A 20,755-nucleotide genomic window follows, 5' to 3' on the forward strand; every position below is an offset into this window, starting at 1 on the left:
TCACTTTCTGGCATCCCTAATCTTAATACATCAAAACCATAGAAATGGACAGACTGGTTCAACTGGTTGAAAACCACTGCTATAGAGTGCTATGTCTACATAAAATGCTACTATAGAGTGCTTGGCCCAGTGGTTCCTCTTCTCTCCTTTCCTCCTTCCTCTCCCACTCGTCATTCCTCCTCCCTCCTTGTTCCTGTATATACTAGGGCATTCACTTCTAGTCATGTTGACTAGTTGCCTAGTCGACTAGTTGTTTAACTACCTATTATGTAAAAAAATATATTTATCTTTTTTTTTAAATAAATATTTGCACATTTAAAAACTGTGTACATTGGTGACTATAACTATCTACCTGAATAAAAAAAAAAAAACGTTTTCTTATCAACTAGTGAACTAGTACCAACAAGGTCGACTAGTGGATTTACTAGTCTACTAGTAAACTAGTCGACTAGTTGCTTAATGCCCTAGTATATACTGCACCTACCCTCTTCTCTTACTCTGCTCCTCTCTGTCTTCCGATAGGTCTTAATCACAGAGCATGGTGACCTGGGCAACGGCCGGGTCCTGGACCCCAAGAACAAGATCTCCTTCAAGTTCGACCACCTCCGGAAGGAGGCCAGCGACCCCCGGCCCCACGACGGAGACGCCTCCCTGGAGGGCTGGAGGAGCGCCGTGGACTCTGCCGTCAGGGCCTACGTGAAGGAGCACTACCCCAACGGAGTCTGCACCGTAAGCATTTAGCACCGTTTTCACTACTATCCTACCCCAACGGAGTCTGCACCGTAAGCTAGGGCATTCACTTCTAGTCATTTTTACTAGTTGACTAGTTGCCTAGTTTACTAGTCGACTAGTCGGAAATAAATATTTGTACATTTAAAAACTGTGTACATTGGTGACTATAACTATAATCTACCTGATCTTGAGGCCTACAAAAACCGGTAAAAATAATAATAAAAATAAATAAAAATAATAATAAATAACTTTTTTTTCTTTTTTCTTATCAACTAGTCGACTAGTACCAACAAGGTCGACTAGTGGATTTACTTAATGCCCTACCGTAAGCTTTTAGCACCGTTTTCACTACTATCCTACCCCAACGGAGTCTGCACCGTAAGCTAGGGCATTCACTTCTAGTAATTTTTACTAGTTGACTAGTTGCCTAGTTTACTAGTCGACTAGTTGTTTAACCACCTATTATGTTTAAAAAAAGAAAAACCCCTTTTTTTTGGGAAATATTTGTACATTTAAAAGTTTAAATAGTGCTATCATTCGAACAGGGGCTTTTCTCAGAAGGAAATCACAAAAAAAACGATTTAATACAATATTGACCAGCTTAATTTTGGTGAATTTGCTAAAGTCTAAAAACAACCGAGAGGCTTTTCCAGTTTGTATTTTAATTGTTTGTGGTAAAGGTCTTAACACACCGGCAGTGATTATTTTGTGCGATTTAATTAATTTTGTTTTACATGCACAGTGAATGTGATGAGGTGGTTAACCCATTCTGGGCGGGAACCCCTTTTGGTGTTAGCATGTTATGCTTTAGCTATTGAAAAATAGCAGATCTACAAGCTCATAGCGCGCCACCGAGTGGTGCGCTACGAGCTTGTAGGACTGACATAGAAACATAGCTTTTTCAGAAAACTGTCAGGATGAAGAAGACATTTTTAGAATCTGATCTCAGGTCAAAATGGGTTAAGCAATGTATGAATGAGGCATCACCACCAAAATAACATTGAAGTGAAATAATCGCGTGGCATTTTGTATAGTTATTCACGTTACTCGTGGTGTGTTGTAATGACCCTAAACAAGATTAGTGTAAAGGAAGGAATGCTCTGATGGAATCCACCCGTCACTGGTCACTCCAAATAACATTATCCATAATGGGTGGCTGTCATGAACACATACAGTTTGGTTACCAGTGGTTACATGGGGAAAGGTTACCACTTTAGAAATATAGCAAACAAACACCTATCATTGGATATATCAAATCTGATGGTGTGGAATGGTACTAAAGTAACTGAAAATGAGGCTTCCTACAAGATGTGCATGTTGACAATTTAATCACACTTGTGAGCTGTTAACTAAAACCAATATTTATCAACACTTAACTGTTCAAATATTTGTGTTCTTAGAAACACAATAGTACAATAGAACGATGAACCAGAAAACAAAATCACATTATGGACTGTTTTTAAGCGCGGACTCTCCAATGCCACAGATGGGCCACTTGAGGGCGTTTCACACCACCTTAACTCAACTGAACCGAGCTGAGCTATGCTGTGTTGGCTTGTCAAATCCACTTTACTGGAGCTGTGCTGATGAATACAAGTAGGAAGGAAACACATGAATGCATTGAGTAATAATGACTTGAACCCACTGACTAGCCACAGTGAAGGAAATGTCAGTCAGACGAGGTTTGGTAAGAATTGTAACTCCACTATTGAAGGACCTGGTGTGCTTGGTTATTGTTGAGAAGTGTACAGCACGGTCCTAGTACTACATGTAGAGGAGAGATTGAGAGACCACAACAGAAAGAGAAAACATTCTGGTGGATTACAAATGTAATATAGCGTTCCAGTTTTCATTGCTGCCAATTGTACTCAATGTTGTCTCTCCTAATTGGATGAAATTTGTATCCTGACCTGCAAATGTATTTTCTATTTAATAATAAATACATTTTGGGCGGGAACCCCTTTTGGTGTTTTAAACATTATGTTATAATTTAGCTATTGAAAAATAGCAGATCTACAAGCTCATAGCTCAGAGCTTGTACGTCTTTTTTTAAATGTTGAGGTCAGGCCTAAATGGGCTAAACAAACACTCTATAGCAATGATTGCTATGGTAATATAGATCTACTTAACACTTATTATAACAAACAAATCACTTACAGAATTACTGGTATAACTTCTGATAACATCCATTGGCCTCTTTTAACTTTAATATGTCCCCCAGCACCCCACATATTTAGTTCCATACACCTAATCCATCATTGTCTAAATATAAAGAATTGACCTTGAATGCAAATATTGCACTGCAATTAGACATTATTCCACATACTATTTACTGGTTATATTTTTTGTCTTGTGTTGAGACTTGAGAGAAATTTTAAAAGCACATCTGTGTGATGTAAGTGGTGCAACTCCGTGTGGGGGTCCCCGGGGGTTCCCCGGAACTTCCAGACCCGCAGAAACACGCCCAGGGGGCCGGGCCGGTTCCGGCGAGCCGCCCCGCGTCCGAAACAGTCGAGAAATTACAGAGTTACCGTGTGGGGGTCCCCAGAACATCCAGACCCCCAGGAACGCGCCCAGGGGGCCCGGCCAGTTCCGGCAAGCCGCCCTGCGTCCGATACGGTTGAGAAATGACAGTTACCATGTGGGGGTCCCCAGGGGGTCCCTCTACTGTACTGATACACCTGAAATCATCATATATACAGTTAATATGTATGTGTGTGTTAGGCTGCACAACAGTGACACTTGGTTTTGAAAACCAACCAAATGCAATTTCCGTGCTCAGACACAGGCAGGCAGGCAGCCAGCCAGCCAGGCACACACAAAGCTACTTAAAGAAGTGGTTGCACCACTTAAAAAAGACGATGCAAGTTTCGTGTAATGCGACAAGCTTTACAATCTACAAGCTTGTAGGCTATACGGTATGAGACACTGCAGGCAACTAGGTATAAATCAAGTACACTTCTCCTAGCACTAGAGTGTCTGAAGTCTTTCTGACCCAGTTTGAAGTTGATTATCTTTCCCCCGTGAAGCTCTCAGAAGGTTCCCCTTCCATGACTTTTCCAAAATATCCGATTCCAATCATCCGTTTTTTTTTTTTCTCCATCTGAAACATTTTCTAAATATCATTTTAGGCTTATACCATCCCTGAGCAGATTTGACTGAGAGACTGCCATCGCGCACATTCTAGCTTTTCACCAGAGGAGAACAACTTTTTTTTTTAATGAGTTAAAAAATGAGACTCTTCACATACTAGAGCATGTCTGAAATAAGTGTCAGAGCTGAAATCGACATGTAAATATGAAATAAATGCTTAAACATGTAGCTAGGTGTAATGTTAGAGACCACAGAAGTGAACCTTTCAAGCCTGTTTTCTCAACTCGCTGTTTTCTGCAAGACATTACTCTATAAGCCATATCTCCAAAACTGGTGGGTCAAACTGAACAACCAATATGTCAATTTGAAGCATATGATTCATATGACATGAAAAAAACGAAAATTCAAAAAAATCCAATGGCAGTCCCTCAGTCAAATTTAGTCACATTTGTTTTCGGTCATAATGACCCGTGCCAAAAGTGTGTTTAACTCCCTTTTCTTCCTGTGTCGTTGACTCAAAGAGTGATAACTTTCTCTTCCGCAGATTTACGGGAAGACCATCGACGGACATCAAACGATCATCGTGTGTATCGAGTGCCATCAGTTTCAACCAAAAAACTTCTGGTAGGTTCATACGGAGGCCAGCATGCTGTGTGATTGTTGATGAATTCTCTTTTTGACCTAAGTTCGATTCTACAAATTTCTTCTAAATCATGACAGTTTTCAGAAGAACCCATGTCAGTGGTTCTCAACCTTTTTCATGTCAAGGACCGCAAAAATTATATGTATTTGGTCGCCAACCCCCATCTGAAAATATGTTGTTTCGGGGACCCGACCCCCCCAGGAGCAAAGATTTGAGTTAAAAAAAATCCAATTTTGTGCCACATTTTCACGATTTTTTAAAAATAGCAGACCTACGAGCTTGTAGATAGCTTGTAGATACATTGACTTTGAGACCTATTTTATCGTGTAATGCAAGTCAATGGGGATAATTCTTTCCATCTATTTTAACAAGAGATCTCTTGACAATATTTGGAGTTGCAGCATAGCAACGTACGGTATCTGTGGTTTCTGCACAACCCAAACCCATTATTCAGAAATCTAAATTCTTACCAAGTGAAGAGGTTTTGCCACAGCCTAGCATAACCTAAGAAAACCTCTGAATTGGGTCTGAGTTGTACCGGCAACCAATGAAAGGTCATCGCTGTAATTGCTGCTTATCTCCCAAGATCTCCTTAGACGGTTGGCCCCCATTAGCCCTTGTTGATCTCTCCCTGATCAGGTTAATCTTAATTGGATACAGGCCGCGCCAATCCTCTTTGCACGGTTGAGCTTTACCGAGCCTTGTTGAGAGTAATGATCCCATAGCTGTTGCACATTATAGCTGTTATTATCTTCCTTCAAGAAACTCGGCTGACATGTTAGGACGTCCCTGTACCTAATTTACCGAAGCAGATTGTGTGGGCTCCTCTTGCACGGCCCCGGTTGCGACTGGTAATCACAGTCTGACTAAAGGAAATCTTCTGAGAGAATATTGTTTTTTTTTGCTCTGCTGTTGAAGAGTAAGTAAGACTACCTTGAAAAGTAAGACTACCTTGAAAAGTGCAGAAGGGGAACAAAACTTCTTTATGATGTCGGCCCATTGAAATTGACTGCAATCCACTGGTCCACGGTTTCCCAAAGTAGGGTCCGGGGACCCCCTAGGGGTACTTGAGGGAGTTCTAGGGGGTCCCTATCTAAATTAGAGATGTGGAAATGGACCCTTATGGGTCTGTAACTCCGAGAGTGTACAAATGGACCCTAACGGGTCCATTTGGTTCCATTTTGTACACTCTCAGAGTTAAATGTTACAATATAAATTGGGGTACCAGAGACAGAAATGCCATTAACCCATTTTGGGCGGGAACCCCTTTTGGTGTTTTAAACATTATGTTATAATTTAGCTATTGAAAAATAGCAGATCTACAAGCTCATAGCGCGCCACCGAGTGGCGCGCTACGAGCTTGTAGGTCTGCTATTTTTGAAAAATCGTGAAAATATTTATTTCAGAAAACTGGAGGATTTAGAATTTCTTTTTAAATTTTGAGGTCAGGCCTAAATGGGTCCCTAGCATAATGCATGTCAAAAGCATAACTTTTCAAATGGTCTAATAAATGTCCATTTGGGGGTCCTTGACATGAAAAGGTTTGGGAACCAACTGTAGTTCAGGGGTTCTTTTGGGTGGTCCCCAAATTATTTTCAATTCATTTATTTATTTATTTTTGCAACTGAATGGCTGGAAAATGGAAATTAAGCGTTTACATATAGTACACATAGTACTATATGTACCAGATTATATCTGGTTTCAGTATTTATTTATGGTGTATTGTCTATTATTAAGGTTATTGTAGCAGTCAATTTATATTGGGGGGCGGGGCGGGGGTCCCGAGACATTGCCAAAGCATTTCCTGGGGTCCCCGGCCAAAAACGTTAACCCCTGGTGTAGTTTGAGGACTAGTCGGTGTTAGGAATTGAAGCTGTTTAAATGACATGCTGTTCACTCTTCTTCACTGTACAGGAATGGACGCTGGAGATCAGAATGGAAGTTTACCACCTCCCCCTCCACCACTCAGGTGGCAGGCATCATGAAAATCCAGGTGTGCATGCACAGATTCTTGTCTGTACTCATGTGCGTGGTGTTGTCATCGTATGAACATGCATATGATATTGTTGTATGAACTATCTATTCTTCTCAGCGCTCTAACCTTTAAAGAACAGTTCTGAAGTGTGTGTGTGTGTGTGTGTGTGTGTGTGTGTGTGTGTGTGTGTGTGTGTGTGTGTGTGTGTGTGTGTGTGTGTGTGTGTGTGTGTGTGTGTGTGTGTGTGTGTGTGTGTGTGTGTGTGTGTGTGTGTGTGTGTGTGTGTGTGTGTGTGTGTGTGTGTGTGTGTGTGTGTGTGTGTGTGTGTGTGTGTGTTGAATATAGTTTATTTCAGTCTTAAAAATCATGTAGCCCTACAGGGTTAAAAACAAAGTATTTGGACCGAAATGGTGTAGACTGAAGCCGTAGCTTTTCGGTCCAAATACTGTGTGTGCGCATAGTGCATACGCATGGATTTATTTCTGTGCACAGATCCATCCAGCTGTTGGTTATCTGTAACCTGACTCCGCCAGCAGCAGCTAGAAGCTGCTGCTGATTGGCCAGGCCGTTTTGTGGCCGGGCATCAAGTCTGCCTGAGAGTTCCCAGATGGGAGCAGGAGGGGGGAACCCAGTGTACTCTCTGCTGCCCCATCTGGCGGAGTCAGGTTAGGTTATCTGTCCCTTTCAGAGCTCCGGCCTTCTAAACAAGCCTAAATAAATCAAACTGTTTGACATTCTTGACGCAACACTCAACATTTAACGAGCGTTGCGTGCGTCTCGCTTTCAGGTTCATTACTATGAGGACGGCAATGTTCAGCTGGTGAGCCACAAAGAAGTCCAGGAGTCCATGTCTATCTCTGTAAGTACACGGCACTCATGGATATGAATGAACTTGGAAGGAGTGTGTTAATTTCCTACGCTGACGAAGGCCTGCTCGGCTGACATGTTCGGTTATCCCTGTACCTAATTTGCCGAAGCAGATTGTGTGGGCTCCTCTTGCACGGCCCGGTTGTGACTGGTAATCACAGTCTGACTGAAGGAAATCGTCTGATAGAATATTGTTTGTTTTTGCTCTGCTGTTGAAGAGTAAGTAAGACTACCTTGAAAAGTAAGACTACCTTGAAAAGTAAGACTACCTTGAAAAGTGCAGAAGGGGAACAAAACTTCTTTATGATGTCGGCCCATTGAAATTGACTGCAATCCACTAGTCCACGGGTTCCCAAAGTAGGGTCCGGGGACCCCTAGGGGTACTTGAGGGAGTTCCAGGGGGTCCCTATCTAAATTAGAGAACTCAGAGTGTGAAACGCATCCGTTTGTTTGGTTTGACTGCTGCTGCGGATCCACTTTCCACTTTCACAACACTTTCCCCGCCGACCACTAGATGCTTTTAGCTCGGAGCACCACGGTTTTCAGGCCGCACAACCCCTTATTTGAAGCGACACCAAATAGGGGACGTACTTAATAATAAATGGACGTACTTCCGGGGGAAACACGGCACACACTTTCGTTTTCATCATAAGCGCTGAAACAGACCCCGCAAGGTCGTGATTCTTTTTTTATTTACTTCCAAAAACATGGATGTTTTGTATGATCACCTCAATCTGAGCTCAATTCCAATACAAAACGTTTTTTTGGATCGCCGCTAAACCCCGGACTCGATGATGGAAAATAATCAATGACGTCGCCAACGCGGACGCGAAGCGTTGCCGGGCGACGATGACGCCAAGAGCCAGTAAAAATCATTATTAAGCGTAAACCTTATCTCGTCCGATCTCGCCCTATGCGATCAGTGACCATAATATTTATATTTTGTCCAACCTCGCCCTTAGCAGGGACTCCTAAGACTATTACTGAGATTTTATATTCCTTTACTAAACTGCACCCAGCATACTCCTGAACTCTTACAGACTGTCTTCAAGCTAGCCTTTACCTTGAAGTGAGTTATGAATGATGTGGACATGATGCCCCACTGCATCATGTCCACACATGCACAAAGGCACATCACCATGAACCGTAAACTCGAGAACCCAACATATCTCACACTGTCAAGATCACACATGTACTTTACCACTGCAGTATCCCATATACATTAAGTATAAGTAAGCCTTGCCGAGCCACGACGCCCATAGGGCAGGAGCCCATCTCCTGTTTCTGTAGAGCGTCGCAATCCCGCCCCCTACGAGGACCCAGGAAATAATTCCCTGTTCATTTTCCTCAGACATTTCAAACAGTATTTATTTAAAGACCTTTTAAGAACCGTAATACCGTAATTAGAAAGAAGAAAAAAATGGCAGGTTACAACACTTTTTGGTTGTTTTTCTTCTTTGTAATAATTTGTTTAATAATAATAATAATAAAACTTTATTTGTATAGCACCTTTCATGACATGAAATGCAGCTCAAAGTGCTTTACAGAGTAATGGAGAAAAAAGAAAAGCAAGGCATAAACATTAAAAAACAAGAGCAGTAATGCAATACAGTGAGGACATGAATAACAAAAAATTAAAAGATCAATTAAAAGCAAGAGTGTAGAAGTGGGTCTTGAGCTGCGCTTTAAAAATGTCTACAGAGGCTGCCTGTCGAAGGTACAGTGGGAGTTTGTTCCACGCCGTCGGCCCGTAGAAGCAAAACGCTGCTTTCCCGTATTTTTTAGTTGCCATTTTGGTCCAAAATATTGTGTTTGTTGTCATGATTTGTCACAACTCGAGTTGGCTTTGTACGACGCTTAAAAGGTCTTTAAATAAATACTTTTTGAAATGGGAAAAATGCATTGGGAATTATTTCCTGGGCCTGGTGTCGTCATCAGCTTGATGTACAAATATACACCCCCTGGACATGATGCTAGTATGTCACAGGGACTTACCCCCCACAGGGACTTGCCCCCTTAAAGCTGAGTGCCAAGCTGGGAGGCATTGGGTCCCATTTTTCAGAGTCTTTGGTATGACCCGGCCGGGGATCGAACCCAGTCTCGGAGCGTACACTCTAACCACATTAAAGTATAGTCTATGTATGGTAAAGTCTATTTTCCCATCAATAGAGAAACCAGTTTGCTAAAGCTATATTGTGATTTAGCTGTGGAAATTTGCTAAAGCTATATTGTGATTTAGCTGTGGAAATTATTATTACGGTTTTATTTCTTTGCCTATACAAGTGAATGTGCTATGGTAGTCTTAGCCGGGTCTCCCTTTGTAAAAAGAGATCTTTTATCTTCTCCGAGAGACGATCATTGAATCGATGAAGGTTAAGTCTAAAAATAAAGACTTAAAGCTGAATTTCTATGCTGACTCATCTTCCCCTCTCTCTCCCCCCGTCTCCTCTTTCAGAACGAAGCTGCAACTGCAAAGGAGTTTGTCAAGATAATGGAGGCTGCCGAAAATGACTACCAGGTTGGATTGTCTACTTTACTGGGTGTCTCTCCCAATGTTTTATCCCTCTACTCACTCCATTGACCATATTCACACAGGGGCCATTTTGCTCTTGCGTGTCATTTGTGACCAGATTTGACTGAGAGACTGCCATCGCGCAAATTCCAGCTTTTCACCAGAGGAGAAAAACGTTATTTTTTTTTTCAAAATGAGTTTCTAGCACAGGCAGACTCTTCACATACTAGAGCATGTCTGAAATAAGTGTCGGAGCTGAAATCGACATGTAAATATGAAATAAATGTAGCCAGTAAACATGTAGCTAGGTGTAATGTTAGAGACCACAAAAGTGAACCTTTCAAGCCTGTTTTCTCAACTCGCTGTTTTCTGCAAGACATTAGTCTATAAGCCATATCTCCAAAACTATTGGGCCAAACTGAACAACCAATATGTCAATTTGAAGCTATGATTCCCTGCTTTCATATGAAAAACGAAAATTCAAAAAAATCCAATGGCAGTCCCTCAGTCAAATTTAGTCGCATATGATGGGGGTAGTTCCCCGGTTAGGTCCCCCTCTCTCTACCAAGTGAATATGGCCAATGGGTCCATATCCTTCCATCACTCCTTGTTGCGTTCCGTTTCTTTTGTCATGTGATCGTTCTAGAACCACAGAGAATGGAGCTCAATAATGAGATTCCTGAAGTAAAAATCACACCCGGGGGCACGGTGGCACAGTCGGTAGTGCTTGTCGCCTCACAGCTAGAAGGTCCTGGGTTCGATTCCCGCTCGGGGCGCTGTGGGTGCTGGCGGCGTGTTTCCTCCTCCTCCTCATCAGTGCCCATACCCAAGGCGGGGTTGGTGAAAGGGCCTTTCTGTGTGGAGTTTGCATGTTCTCCCCGTGTCCCCTAGGGTAGGTACCCTCACAAAAAACATGCAGTAATCCTGGTCTCTAAACTACCTCCCCCTGGCCCTGATGGAGGGGAAAGGAACTGGTCGGAATAACGTGTTCCTTCCACGCGCTACGTCCAACCAGGGAAACTCCCCCCTGTCAGGTGTAAAGGAGCAACTTGGACACTCGGGCATGAAGGAAGCATGAGTTCAAGTCCGTTGCTCTCCCCATGTCCCCCATATATGGGGACTAGGTTGGCGGAGGGTGTGTAGAGCCCAGGATCACATTAGATAATTGACACAGGGGTGAAAAATGGGTTACAAAATTGTGGGATAAAAATTATAGAAAAAGAAAATCACACCTGTGTGAAGTGAGGGGCGCCCTTATCGTATATCATTACGTAAATGACGTAAAATGGGAATTTAATTACTACCAGTAATAGAATTACTACCAGACAACTAAAATATTGTTACATTTATAATATAAACACTATAATAATCATGACTATCGTTTGGTTGGAAGCATTGGAACATTATGCGCAATTTGTTTATTTGACCCAAATCTAAATTCTCTCTGATCGTGATTCATCACACACGGTAGCTGGTTGGCTCGATTCCAGGCTTAAAACGTTTTAACAACACCTGAAATGTCTATGGAGTAAAGCAGGGGTGGGCAACTTTGACGATGGAGAGGGCCACTATATTTCCACACTCACTCCCTAGGGCCATATATTACTGTCGTAGCAAAAATAGCTGATCTAACAAGCTCAAAAGTTTTGAGCTTGTAGATCGGTTATTTTTGCTATATTCAAATTGAAATCTTGAATTTTTGCTATTTTTGAATTGGAATCCTTTTTATGTCATTTCAAATGGCTACTTGTGTTGAAGCAATGAGCTACTAATTTAGACTGAAGTAATGAAAGCGGGTCATGTTTGCATGTTGTGGAATAGTAACGGCTGAAACCAATATTATATAAGTATTCTGACATTAACCTGAGGGCCACATTAAGTGAAGGTGGGGGGCGCATGTGGCCCCCGGGCCGCCAGTTGCCCACCCCTGGAGTAAAGGAATGGGGAAATTCTATTGTGGTACGTACCACAGGCATTCTAAAAGTGGGCGGTCACTGTTGGAGCTCTGTACTGTATGTCTCAATATGGGCTCTCAAGTTTATTCTGCTGTCACACGCATGAGTCTCGATGGATAATCGTGAAAATATTTATTTCAGAAAACTGGAGGATTTAGAAGAATTGTTTTCGAAATTTAAATTAAAAAAAAAAAATCTTCTAAATCCTCCAGTTTTCTGAAATAAATATTTTCACGATTTTTCAAAAATAGCAGATCTACAAGCTTGTAGCGTGCCACTCGGTGGCGTGCTATGAGCTTGTAGATCCAGTCGATCTATTTTCAATAGCTAAATTATAACATAATGTTTAAAACACAAAGGGGTTCCCACCCAAAATGGGTTAAGGCCTTCAACTGAGGCCTGACATTAAAGTAAGCTGACTCATGCGGTCGCCGGTTAGTCGGTTATAAATAAGTCTGGTTCCAAAAGATCAGTCTGATGACCCAAGAAGAAGGTGGGTTGTTTAATCTCTCTGCTGCGTAATGAAGAAGTAGTGTCAGTGTCGGTTACTGAAAGGCAAAATGACTGCCGTGCACACCATGACAGGGTTATGGCCGTAGCTCATGGGAAGTAGGGGTTATTAATATATACGGTTGTCAAAATGCGAGTTAACATTCCGATGTAAGATTTGCAAGACAACTGGAATGTCAATTTCACGTTCTTTGCCCGAGGCAACATGTACAGTATAACCCCAAAGTGCTTCGGTCAGGCTGCTCCATAGGCCGACAATAGCAAACCGTGGTTGCACCAACCGAACGTTAATCTGAAGCAGATCAGTGCTGAAAACGTAACTGCAATGTCAGCAAAACCTGCTCTGGGTGAACAGAGTTAAATATAAATATGTTCCGGTATAGCCACCATCCCATGTTTATATGCAGGTGTGGGAAATGTACCATTCTGACGGATGATTCCGGCATTACACTATGGAAGCCCCATTTCTGCCACTGAAAATAAAAAAGGCCTGAATGTGTTTCTTTTCCCTGCAATTTCAACTACATGGAGTAGTTTGGGGGAGAGAAGAAAATCCTCAAAATTGTGAAATAGGCAATTGCAAAATTGAATTCTTCATTATAGGATATAATAGGTAAAAGTCACAATTTAACCCATTTTGGGGCGGGAACCCCTTTTGGTGTTAGCATTATGTTATACTTTAGCTATTGAAAAATAGCAGATCTACAAGCTCATAGCGTGCCACCGAGTGGCGTGCTACGAGCTTGTAGGTCTGCTATTTTTGAAAAATCGAAGAACGACTGACATAGAAACATAGCTTTTTCAGAAAACTGTCAGGATGTAGAAGACATTTTTAGAATCTCAGGTCAAAAATAGGCTTTCCGTACAGTCGTACAATGTAAACGCCAACCGTCTCTCTGGATACCAGACCATGCCTTTCCACTTCTGACAGCTCAGTTTTGTTTTGTTTGTTCTAAATTCTATTTGGTATGGAACTAATGTCCAACAGGAGTTCAGTAATCATGCTTTAAAAAAAAGTCTGCAATGGTTGAATGGTCTACGTTTTCTGACATCCCTTTACCCCACGTTCCCATTCATCTTGCCCTTCATCCCTACTTATTCCCTTCTCTCATCTTCCTCCTTCCTTCAGACTGCCATCAATGAGAATTACCAGACCATGTCGGACACTACCTTCAAAGCCTTACGCCGCCAGCTTCCTGTGACGCGCACCAAGATCGACTGGAACAAGATTCTGAGCTACAAGATTGGCAAGGAGATGCAGAATGCTTAAAAAACAGAGAGGAGAGCTCCACAGCCCCCCCCCCCCCCCCCCTCCCTCCCCCGTCCCAACCACATTGCATGACTGGATAGTTGTATCGTCTTTGTAACAAATTAGTAAAAACAGGGCAAAAAAAGGGTTTGGTCTCACAACAGGATGTCATTGTTACACTTCAAATGTCTACTTTTAGTTATGTTTTATATACATATTGTACACTGTTAAAATTGTCTGTACATTGAATAGAAAAATGACCATAATTGTATTTGAAAAAATGTGAGGAAATAACAAAACATAGGAGAGGGGCCGGACACTCGTATGCAAAACACCCTTATATACTGTATCACATGTGCAATATTTATTTTGTCTGTGAGACCACACCTTTTTGTTTGACCTACTGAAAAAACAAACACAAAAACCCATCAAATTCGCCCCAATGGCGAAATGAATACTCTTGGGGGACTATTTGAAACTACAAAGGACTTGAAGCATTTTGGTTAAAATGTCTCCCTTTACAACACGGTTACTGTCTCATACAGTTCAGATGATTATAAAAACGTTATTTGTGTTCATTGGCTGTTCTCTCTTTTGCACAAGCAGTCACCTTGTTCCTCATATTGGTACTACTTTGACTTTCCCACACAATTCACCCTGAAACGCAAATTTAAGCTTGCAACTCTCCTGGCAAAAAAAAAATTGCCTGTTGACTGGACATCTTCTGTGACAACTTAACAAGCTTAATTAACAAGTCATTAATTGCTACGTAATGTGCATAATATCCAATTTACAATAAAATGTAAAAGTATCACTCTTTCCCAGTGCTTATTTTTTATTAAAGAAGAAAAAACAAACCCTGACTGTATTATATAACAAGGCACATTGTAATATATACCTGTATTAAACATACTGTCTGTCACTTTGGTGGTTTATTTCCATGAGATAATTGTAACTCGGTCACAATTATGTTGCATTAAATGACAAATTTTCTATTTGCTGACTCGCTCATAATTATTTGAATACCATTGTGGGAGATTTCTCCCTTCTGCATCATTGTCTGTCCACTCTTCTATGAAGAAAAAAACATTTAAAACTACATTGACCTTGACTCTGAACTCTTGTTTATATTTCGTATAATAGGCTACATAGTCATAAAGATTGGTACAAGCTTGCAATGCAGCATATGAGCTTGTTGAATGTTAAAATTGGGCATAACATCTTACATAGGCTACCAATGGATGGAACGAAATTAACGTGTGTTCTAGCAAAACGAGCACTTGAGTCCTGTGCGTTTGTAGGCTACAGCAGTGGTTCTCAAACCTTCAAGGACCCCCATTTGAAAATATATGCCAGGGACCCCCATAATACAATTTGTGTGGCTCTAGTGATACTCAACCATTTTAATTGCAAGGACCCCCCAGGGGCCAGGCATGCATTGTTACCAGCCTACGGACCCCCATTTAATGGCATGTCTCTGGGAACCCAATTTACATTGTAAAAGCAATTAATTTAACTCAAAATGGAACCAAATATACTACACTGACTATCATTTAGCTGGGGATCCCCATAGACTAGTAATAAAAGGAGGGGACCCCCTGGAACTCCCTCAAGGACCCCTACACTTTGAGAATGGGCTACAGGGATTTTTGTGAGTGCACATCAGACAGCATCATGTTCCCATGGCTGCTCATCATGTACAGTACAGCAGGCTGCTGACAGTGGCACTGGCACTGCTAGCGGCTAGCCACCGTGCTAACTAGCGAACGTCAGTCTGCAGCAGACAGACAGACACGTCTACACAGTCCCATGTTGGAAGGAGAACTGCTGCTGGAAGAAGAAATGCTAGCTGCAACAAACGAGGATTTTAACTGGCTCCCATAGACACACAAACTACGGTAAGTTAACGAACACGGCGGCGTGTTTATAGCGGCCCGTTGAAACGTCGGCACCTGGCCGTGGCCACACTTGTAAAAGTTTTGAGATGTTTTTGCAATGTTAAGCTTGCACACAGCTAGCGGTTTATAGCTAGCGAGCTAACCCAAGGTATTTAGCTGCTCCGTTTTTAAATGGAAATCATGCGTGGGCGCGTGCGTGCCTTTAGGTGACACGCATACGCCACGGATAATACGAAACCTAAGCCTGACTGACATTTATTATAATTATGCAGTTTTATCTTTTTTGAGATAGTGAAGTAATTGCAGCCATCAGCCAGATCACATCTGTCTGTGACCTCTTTGCTTTTTATTAAAGGTCCAGACAGATCAACTTTAATTACCCCTTTCTGTCCCTTTGCTTTGCTATTGTGGTTTAGATGTGTATACTTGTTCTCATGGACAGTAATCCAAAGATTACCGCTGTTGTGATTTTTGTATTATTATTACTACTTTTTTAATCAAAGAGTTGTATATTGGGTAATGAACATTTTTTGATTATTTCCACCCCTTCCATTATGTGATGAGAAAAAGTCTGGTTCTTGCTCACTGAATCACAGCAGTAGATGAAGAGGGTTCCTGTGGTGATAGTGTGGACTCTAGAGTCTAGCAGATGGAAGACTGTGTGCTCCTTTGAGAAAGCCAGCTGGCTGGTGAAGGAGCGAGCCAAGGATCCAGAATCAGATACAGAAAGACTAGTTGAGAGGGGGCGTGTGTGTGTGTGTGTGTGTGTGTGTGTGTGTGTGCGTGTGTCACTGACTGTCACAGTGTCATCCAACTGCAGCTCTGGCATTTTGATGTTTAATACTGCACATCCTTATCCATCACCTCCTGCAGAGAGAGAGAGGGGTTTAAGTGTGTTGTATAATCTGTCAATTATTGCATATTTGAGACGCTTGTCTGGGCTTTTTGGCCATTTTGAGATGAGCATCTTTGGCCTCTTATTTTAAATTCTCTGCCTCCACGTAATGGAAGCAAGCAATGGGCCACATGAAGTCCTCTTATCAGATTTGACAAACATGCAGGGTGTTGTTCGTCTCCGAAACCTAATTTGGCGCCAACATAATTGTTTGATTTTGAAGGAAATTCTGAAATGGCTGTACACTGTGGCTCTGCACTGACCTGCAATGAAAAGGGGGGGGATTTCACGTTAAAAGAAGAGAACCTTTAAGAGGTCATTTTCACATAACACTCTGACTTGTGTGCTGTGTAGTACCTCAGAGCCCATACACTTCATGGATTTCATTTTCATCCATGCACTTGGAGGAGTCCGGCTTCATGCAACATTACTGAAAATATTCACATATTGTAATTAACCCATTCAGGCCTGACGTCGAAATTTAAAAAAAAAAAAAACGTTTTCTAAATCATGATAATTTTCTGAAAGATTTGAGGCACATTTTAACGATTTTTCAAAAATAGCAGACCTACAAGTTCATAGCGCGCCACTCGGTGGCGCGCTATGAGCTTGTAGATCTGCTATTTTTCAATAGCTAGATTACAACATAATGTTTAAAACACCAAATCAAACAATCAAACAAGAAATCAAAAGATGAAGGTCTTCCTATTCATTAGAAAGTCTCCACCAGAAGCAGGGAAGTGTGTTTTCAATGAGTCTCACAGTATTTGTACCACTGTATGGGAGGACTCAGGGCTGTGTGTCTGATCAAATTAACATCACAAATATTAAATCTCGACTAAAGCAACTGCCTGGTGTGAACACACAAGCCTGTATATGTGAAAATGACCCCATTATGTGTTTAAAAAAAACGAATTGACGGTTAGCAATCTGTTTTTATAACCTTCCAGAAAAAAAAATCCAAGTTCCTCTTTCCCATCAGCACCCAAGTCAGCCGTTCTTTGGTTTGACGATGAGTTCCCCATTCCCTATTCTGACACACCAAAATGAATCTACAGTTGGAGGCCATCGATATTGTCCTTTTCTTTTTGCTGAGGTTTGCGTGATCTGCGCAAAAGGACAGTTAATGATAAGGGACAATATCGGGGGCACCCAACTGTAACAACGGGGACATGCATCCCAGCTACTGTACAGTACACTGTTTTGACACGACAGTTTGACGAGAGATACTTGAATTCTGACAGTTCTTTTGCAACGTCACACCACCAGCCACCAACAGTCAGTTAATTAACACGTTCTCTTGCTGCACTTCCCTCCTCGCTGTGACTAAAGGATAGCCGTTGTAGAGAAGTCAGACATGAAAGTCAGCCTCAGGCATGGTCTGAGGCAACTCTGACTCACATTACACACATGGGAACATTCTGGTCAAGACTGAGGCCATGTTTGTTGGCTAGTTTTCACTCGATCAATGTAAAGACGTATTAGCATTTTGGCTGTGAGCAACTTTACCACCCTGTAGGGCTGGGAAATATACCGATATTATATTGATATTTTGCTAAGATGCTAAAATGAGAGAACACATTACTCCAGTTCTATCATCACTGCATTGGCTCCCAGTGGTTTTTAGAATAGATTTCAAAATGATTTTACTTGTTTATAAATCCCTAAATGGTCTTGCACCTTCGTACCTCCGTGACTGCCTACCTAGATATGTCCCTAACCGCCCCCTCAGGTCCTCCACTGCTGGCCTGCTTGAAGTGCCTAAAAAAATGTGCACAAAAAAATATGGTGAGGCAGCTTTTTGCTTCTACGGCCCAACAGCCTGGAATAAATTACCATTCCAGCTCAGACACGCACCCTCTGTAGACATTTTTAAATCTCAACTCAAGACTCACCTCTTCACTCTTGCTTTTAGTTGAGTTTTAATATCTGCGTTCCTACTCTGTCCTGACTGATTTGCTGCATGTTGTGTTTTTATTTATTTTTTCTCTGTTTTTATACTTTTATTTTGTTTTTTGCCATTGTTCTATCATTTTAACTACTTGACTGTGTTTTATTGTATTCTATTGTTGTGTCCTGCCCTGTGAAGCACTTTGAGCTGCATTTATGTATGAAAGGTGCTATACAAATAAAGTTTATTATTATTATTATTATTATTAAGAGGCTAGATATCATCTGGATTGTTTGTATTTTAATATAAGTTGTGTTGTCTTGGTTTAAAACAAATGGCCATTCCGCAAGTTCACAACACGTTGGATGACTTGCATCACTGCAAATATATATTAGATTTTGTCTATATTGCCCAACTCTAGCCTGGATGCAGAGCCATCTCTTGGAATTCAAAGTTTCACATGACAAGGCCCTCCCTGAACATTGAGAGCCACTTTGGTGACCCTCTCTCTCCATTCCCAGCTGACTCTGCTCAGAGAGCTTATAGTGAAATGGAGGTCTACTGTGGCACGGCACGGTCGGCATCCAAAAATGATGAATCACAGCTGCTGGAAATCCGCCTCGTATTTTCGTGGCACGACCATAAGTCTCAAAAGGCCAAAGCATAAAGGGGGGATTTATGATGCGTTTTGTGGCACTGTCAGAGCCCGCCAGATGCCCCCAGTGACCGATGGCGGAGTGCTGATATTGTGGAACCAACCCTGGCATATGAGTTGTCTAATAGCTTTTTGGAGAATGGCGGCTGCGATTCTGACCTGAAGTTGATAAGACATTGTATTGTCCATGTTCACTTCAGACACACTCGAGATTATATTTTATTTTCCCGGAGAAACATGCAGTTTCCACTTCATGGATTTCATTTTCATCCATGCACTTGGAGGAGTCCGGCTTCATGCAACATTACTGAAAATATTCACATATTGTAATTAACCCATTCAGGCCTGACGTCGAAATTTAAAAAAAACGTTTTCTAAATCATGACAATTTTCTGAAAGATTTGAGGCACATTTTAACGATTTTTCAAAAATAGCAGACCTACAAGTTCATAGTGCGCCACCGAGTGGCGCGCTATGAGCTTGTAGATCTGCTATTTTTCAATAGCTAGATTACAACATAATGTTTAAAACACCAAAAGGGGTTCCCGCCCAGAATGGAACAACAAGAAATCAAAAGACACACTCGAGATTATATTTTATTTTCCCGGAGAAAGAATGCACGGAGAGATCGGAGTTCAGTTTTTCTTAATGCGAAGATTCAAAAGACCCCATTTGACAATGTGAAATGCTTTACGATAAGCTTTCACTCACAGCTGTACTATCGTCTCTATAGCCTCACCAACGACACACGCCACATACAGTAGCTATATCTGACCGGTGGAGCCATCTTTATTTAGACCGTGTGTGTTGCTGCTTCTGTAACCTGATCTCTGGCTAGAAATGTTTGCTGTACCTTTTTGGCGGCGGGGCAGCCTGCCCCTCTTAGCCGCAGCTCCTGCCTCGAGGAAAAAAAAACGTTTTCACTCAGCTGTTCTTACCGAGAACGTCTCGATTGTACCATCAATTTACAATTTACAATTTAGGCATTTAGCAGACGCTCTTAATCCAGAGCGACTTACATTAGGCAAGAACAAAAGTATGGGAATACATCACATATATAAAATGCATTTATCAAGAAACATACGTAAGCTAAGAACGTGACTAGAACATATCTATATAATGACACTATACAGATTAACTATACATATATACTATACTATGCTATACATATGTACTATGATGTGCTATGACTACATACAATGCAATTATTGTGCTGTCTACATGACATGCTATAAGTCTGTTTCAAATGCTATCTAAGTCTAAAAAGTGCTATCTAAGGGGGTAGGATAAGTGCTACGGGCCATGATGGAGTCTGAAAAGGTGGGTCTTCAGACTACGGCGGAAGATTGGGAGTGATGCTGCAGTTCTGATTGCAACGGGGAGTGCATTCCACAGTTTTGGGGCCAGAAGGGAGAAGAGTTTGGGACGTGTGGAGCGGTGTCCCGGCGTTTTTAGTGAGGGTACTTCAGGCCTAGATCTTCCTGCAGATCCTTGCACATTGGATCACCCTTGGTTCACCCCTAGCATGTAATCCAGGGGGATGCAGCTCAAAACCCCCATAACAGCTGGCTGCCTCAATGCCCAACATGCCATACCAGAGAGAGAGAAAAGGAAAGTATTGTACTGTATGTGTGTTGTTGTGTGTCAACTTGTGTGCACAATCAATCCTGACCATATTAGGACAGACGAGGCACTGAACAATGCTATGTTGTAGGGACTTCCCATCTAGGAGAGGGTTAGCTCTGGTCCATAGCTCTAATGCGTTTCATTTAGAGCTATGTTACTCTCAACTTCCGCCGCTCGCATGAATGCAGACCAGCCTCTCCTCTTTAGCGTAAATAAAAAAAAAACTTTTTTGCTACTCGCCAAAACAAAGGCGG

At 41.8% G+C, this 20,755-nt stretch overlaps 2 protein-coding genes across 4 annotated transcripts in view; both read left to right on the top strand.

The window, feature by feature from the left end:
• Window positions 1-14,531, top strand: part of LOC306923834 (F-actin-capping protein subunit alpha-2) — a 45,949-nt gene extending 31,418 nt beyond the window's left edge. Inside the window, exons 5-10 of the mRNA XM_079502176.1 lie at window positions 523-729; window positions 4,370-4,449; window positions 6,383-6,461; window positions 7,231-7,302; window positions 9,766-9,828; window positions 13,417-14,531. Coding sequence (XP_079358302.1) covers window positions 523-729; window positions 4,370-4,449; window positions 6,383-6,461; window positions 7,231-7,302; window positions 9,766-9,828; window positions 13,417-13,557 — 642 coding nt within the window. The 3' untranslated portion in view covers window positions 13,558-14,531. The remainder of the gene's footprint in view (window positions 1-522; window positions 730-4,369; window positions 4,450-6,382; window positions 6,462-7,230; window positions 7,303-9,765; window positions 9,829-13,416) is intronic.
• A 697-nt stretch (window positions 14,532-15,228) lies between these two features.
• LOC306923669 (suppressor of tumorigenicity 7 protein homolog) overlaps window positions 15,229-20,755 on the top strand; it is a 98,570-nt gene continuing 93,043 nt past the window's right edge. For all 3 annotated transcript variants that reach the window (XM_079501895.1, XM_079501896.1, XM_079501897.1), the window contains exon 1: window positions 15,229-15,434. The gene's annotated coding sequence lies outside the window, so the exon portion shown is untranslated. The remainder of the gene's footprint in view (window positions 15,435-20,755) is intronic.

This window comes from Electrona antarctica (genome assembly GCF_951216825.1).
Source record: "Electrona antarctica genome assembly, chromosome: 5".
Lineage (NCBI taxonomy): Eukaryota > Metazoa > Chordata > Actinopteri > Myctophiformes > Myctophidae > Electrona > Electrona antarctica.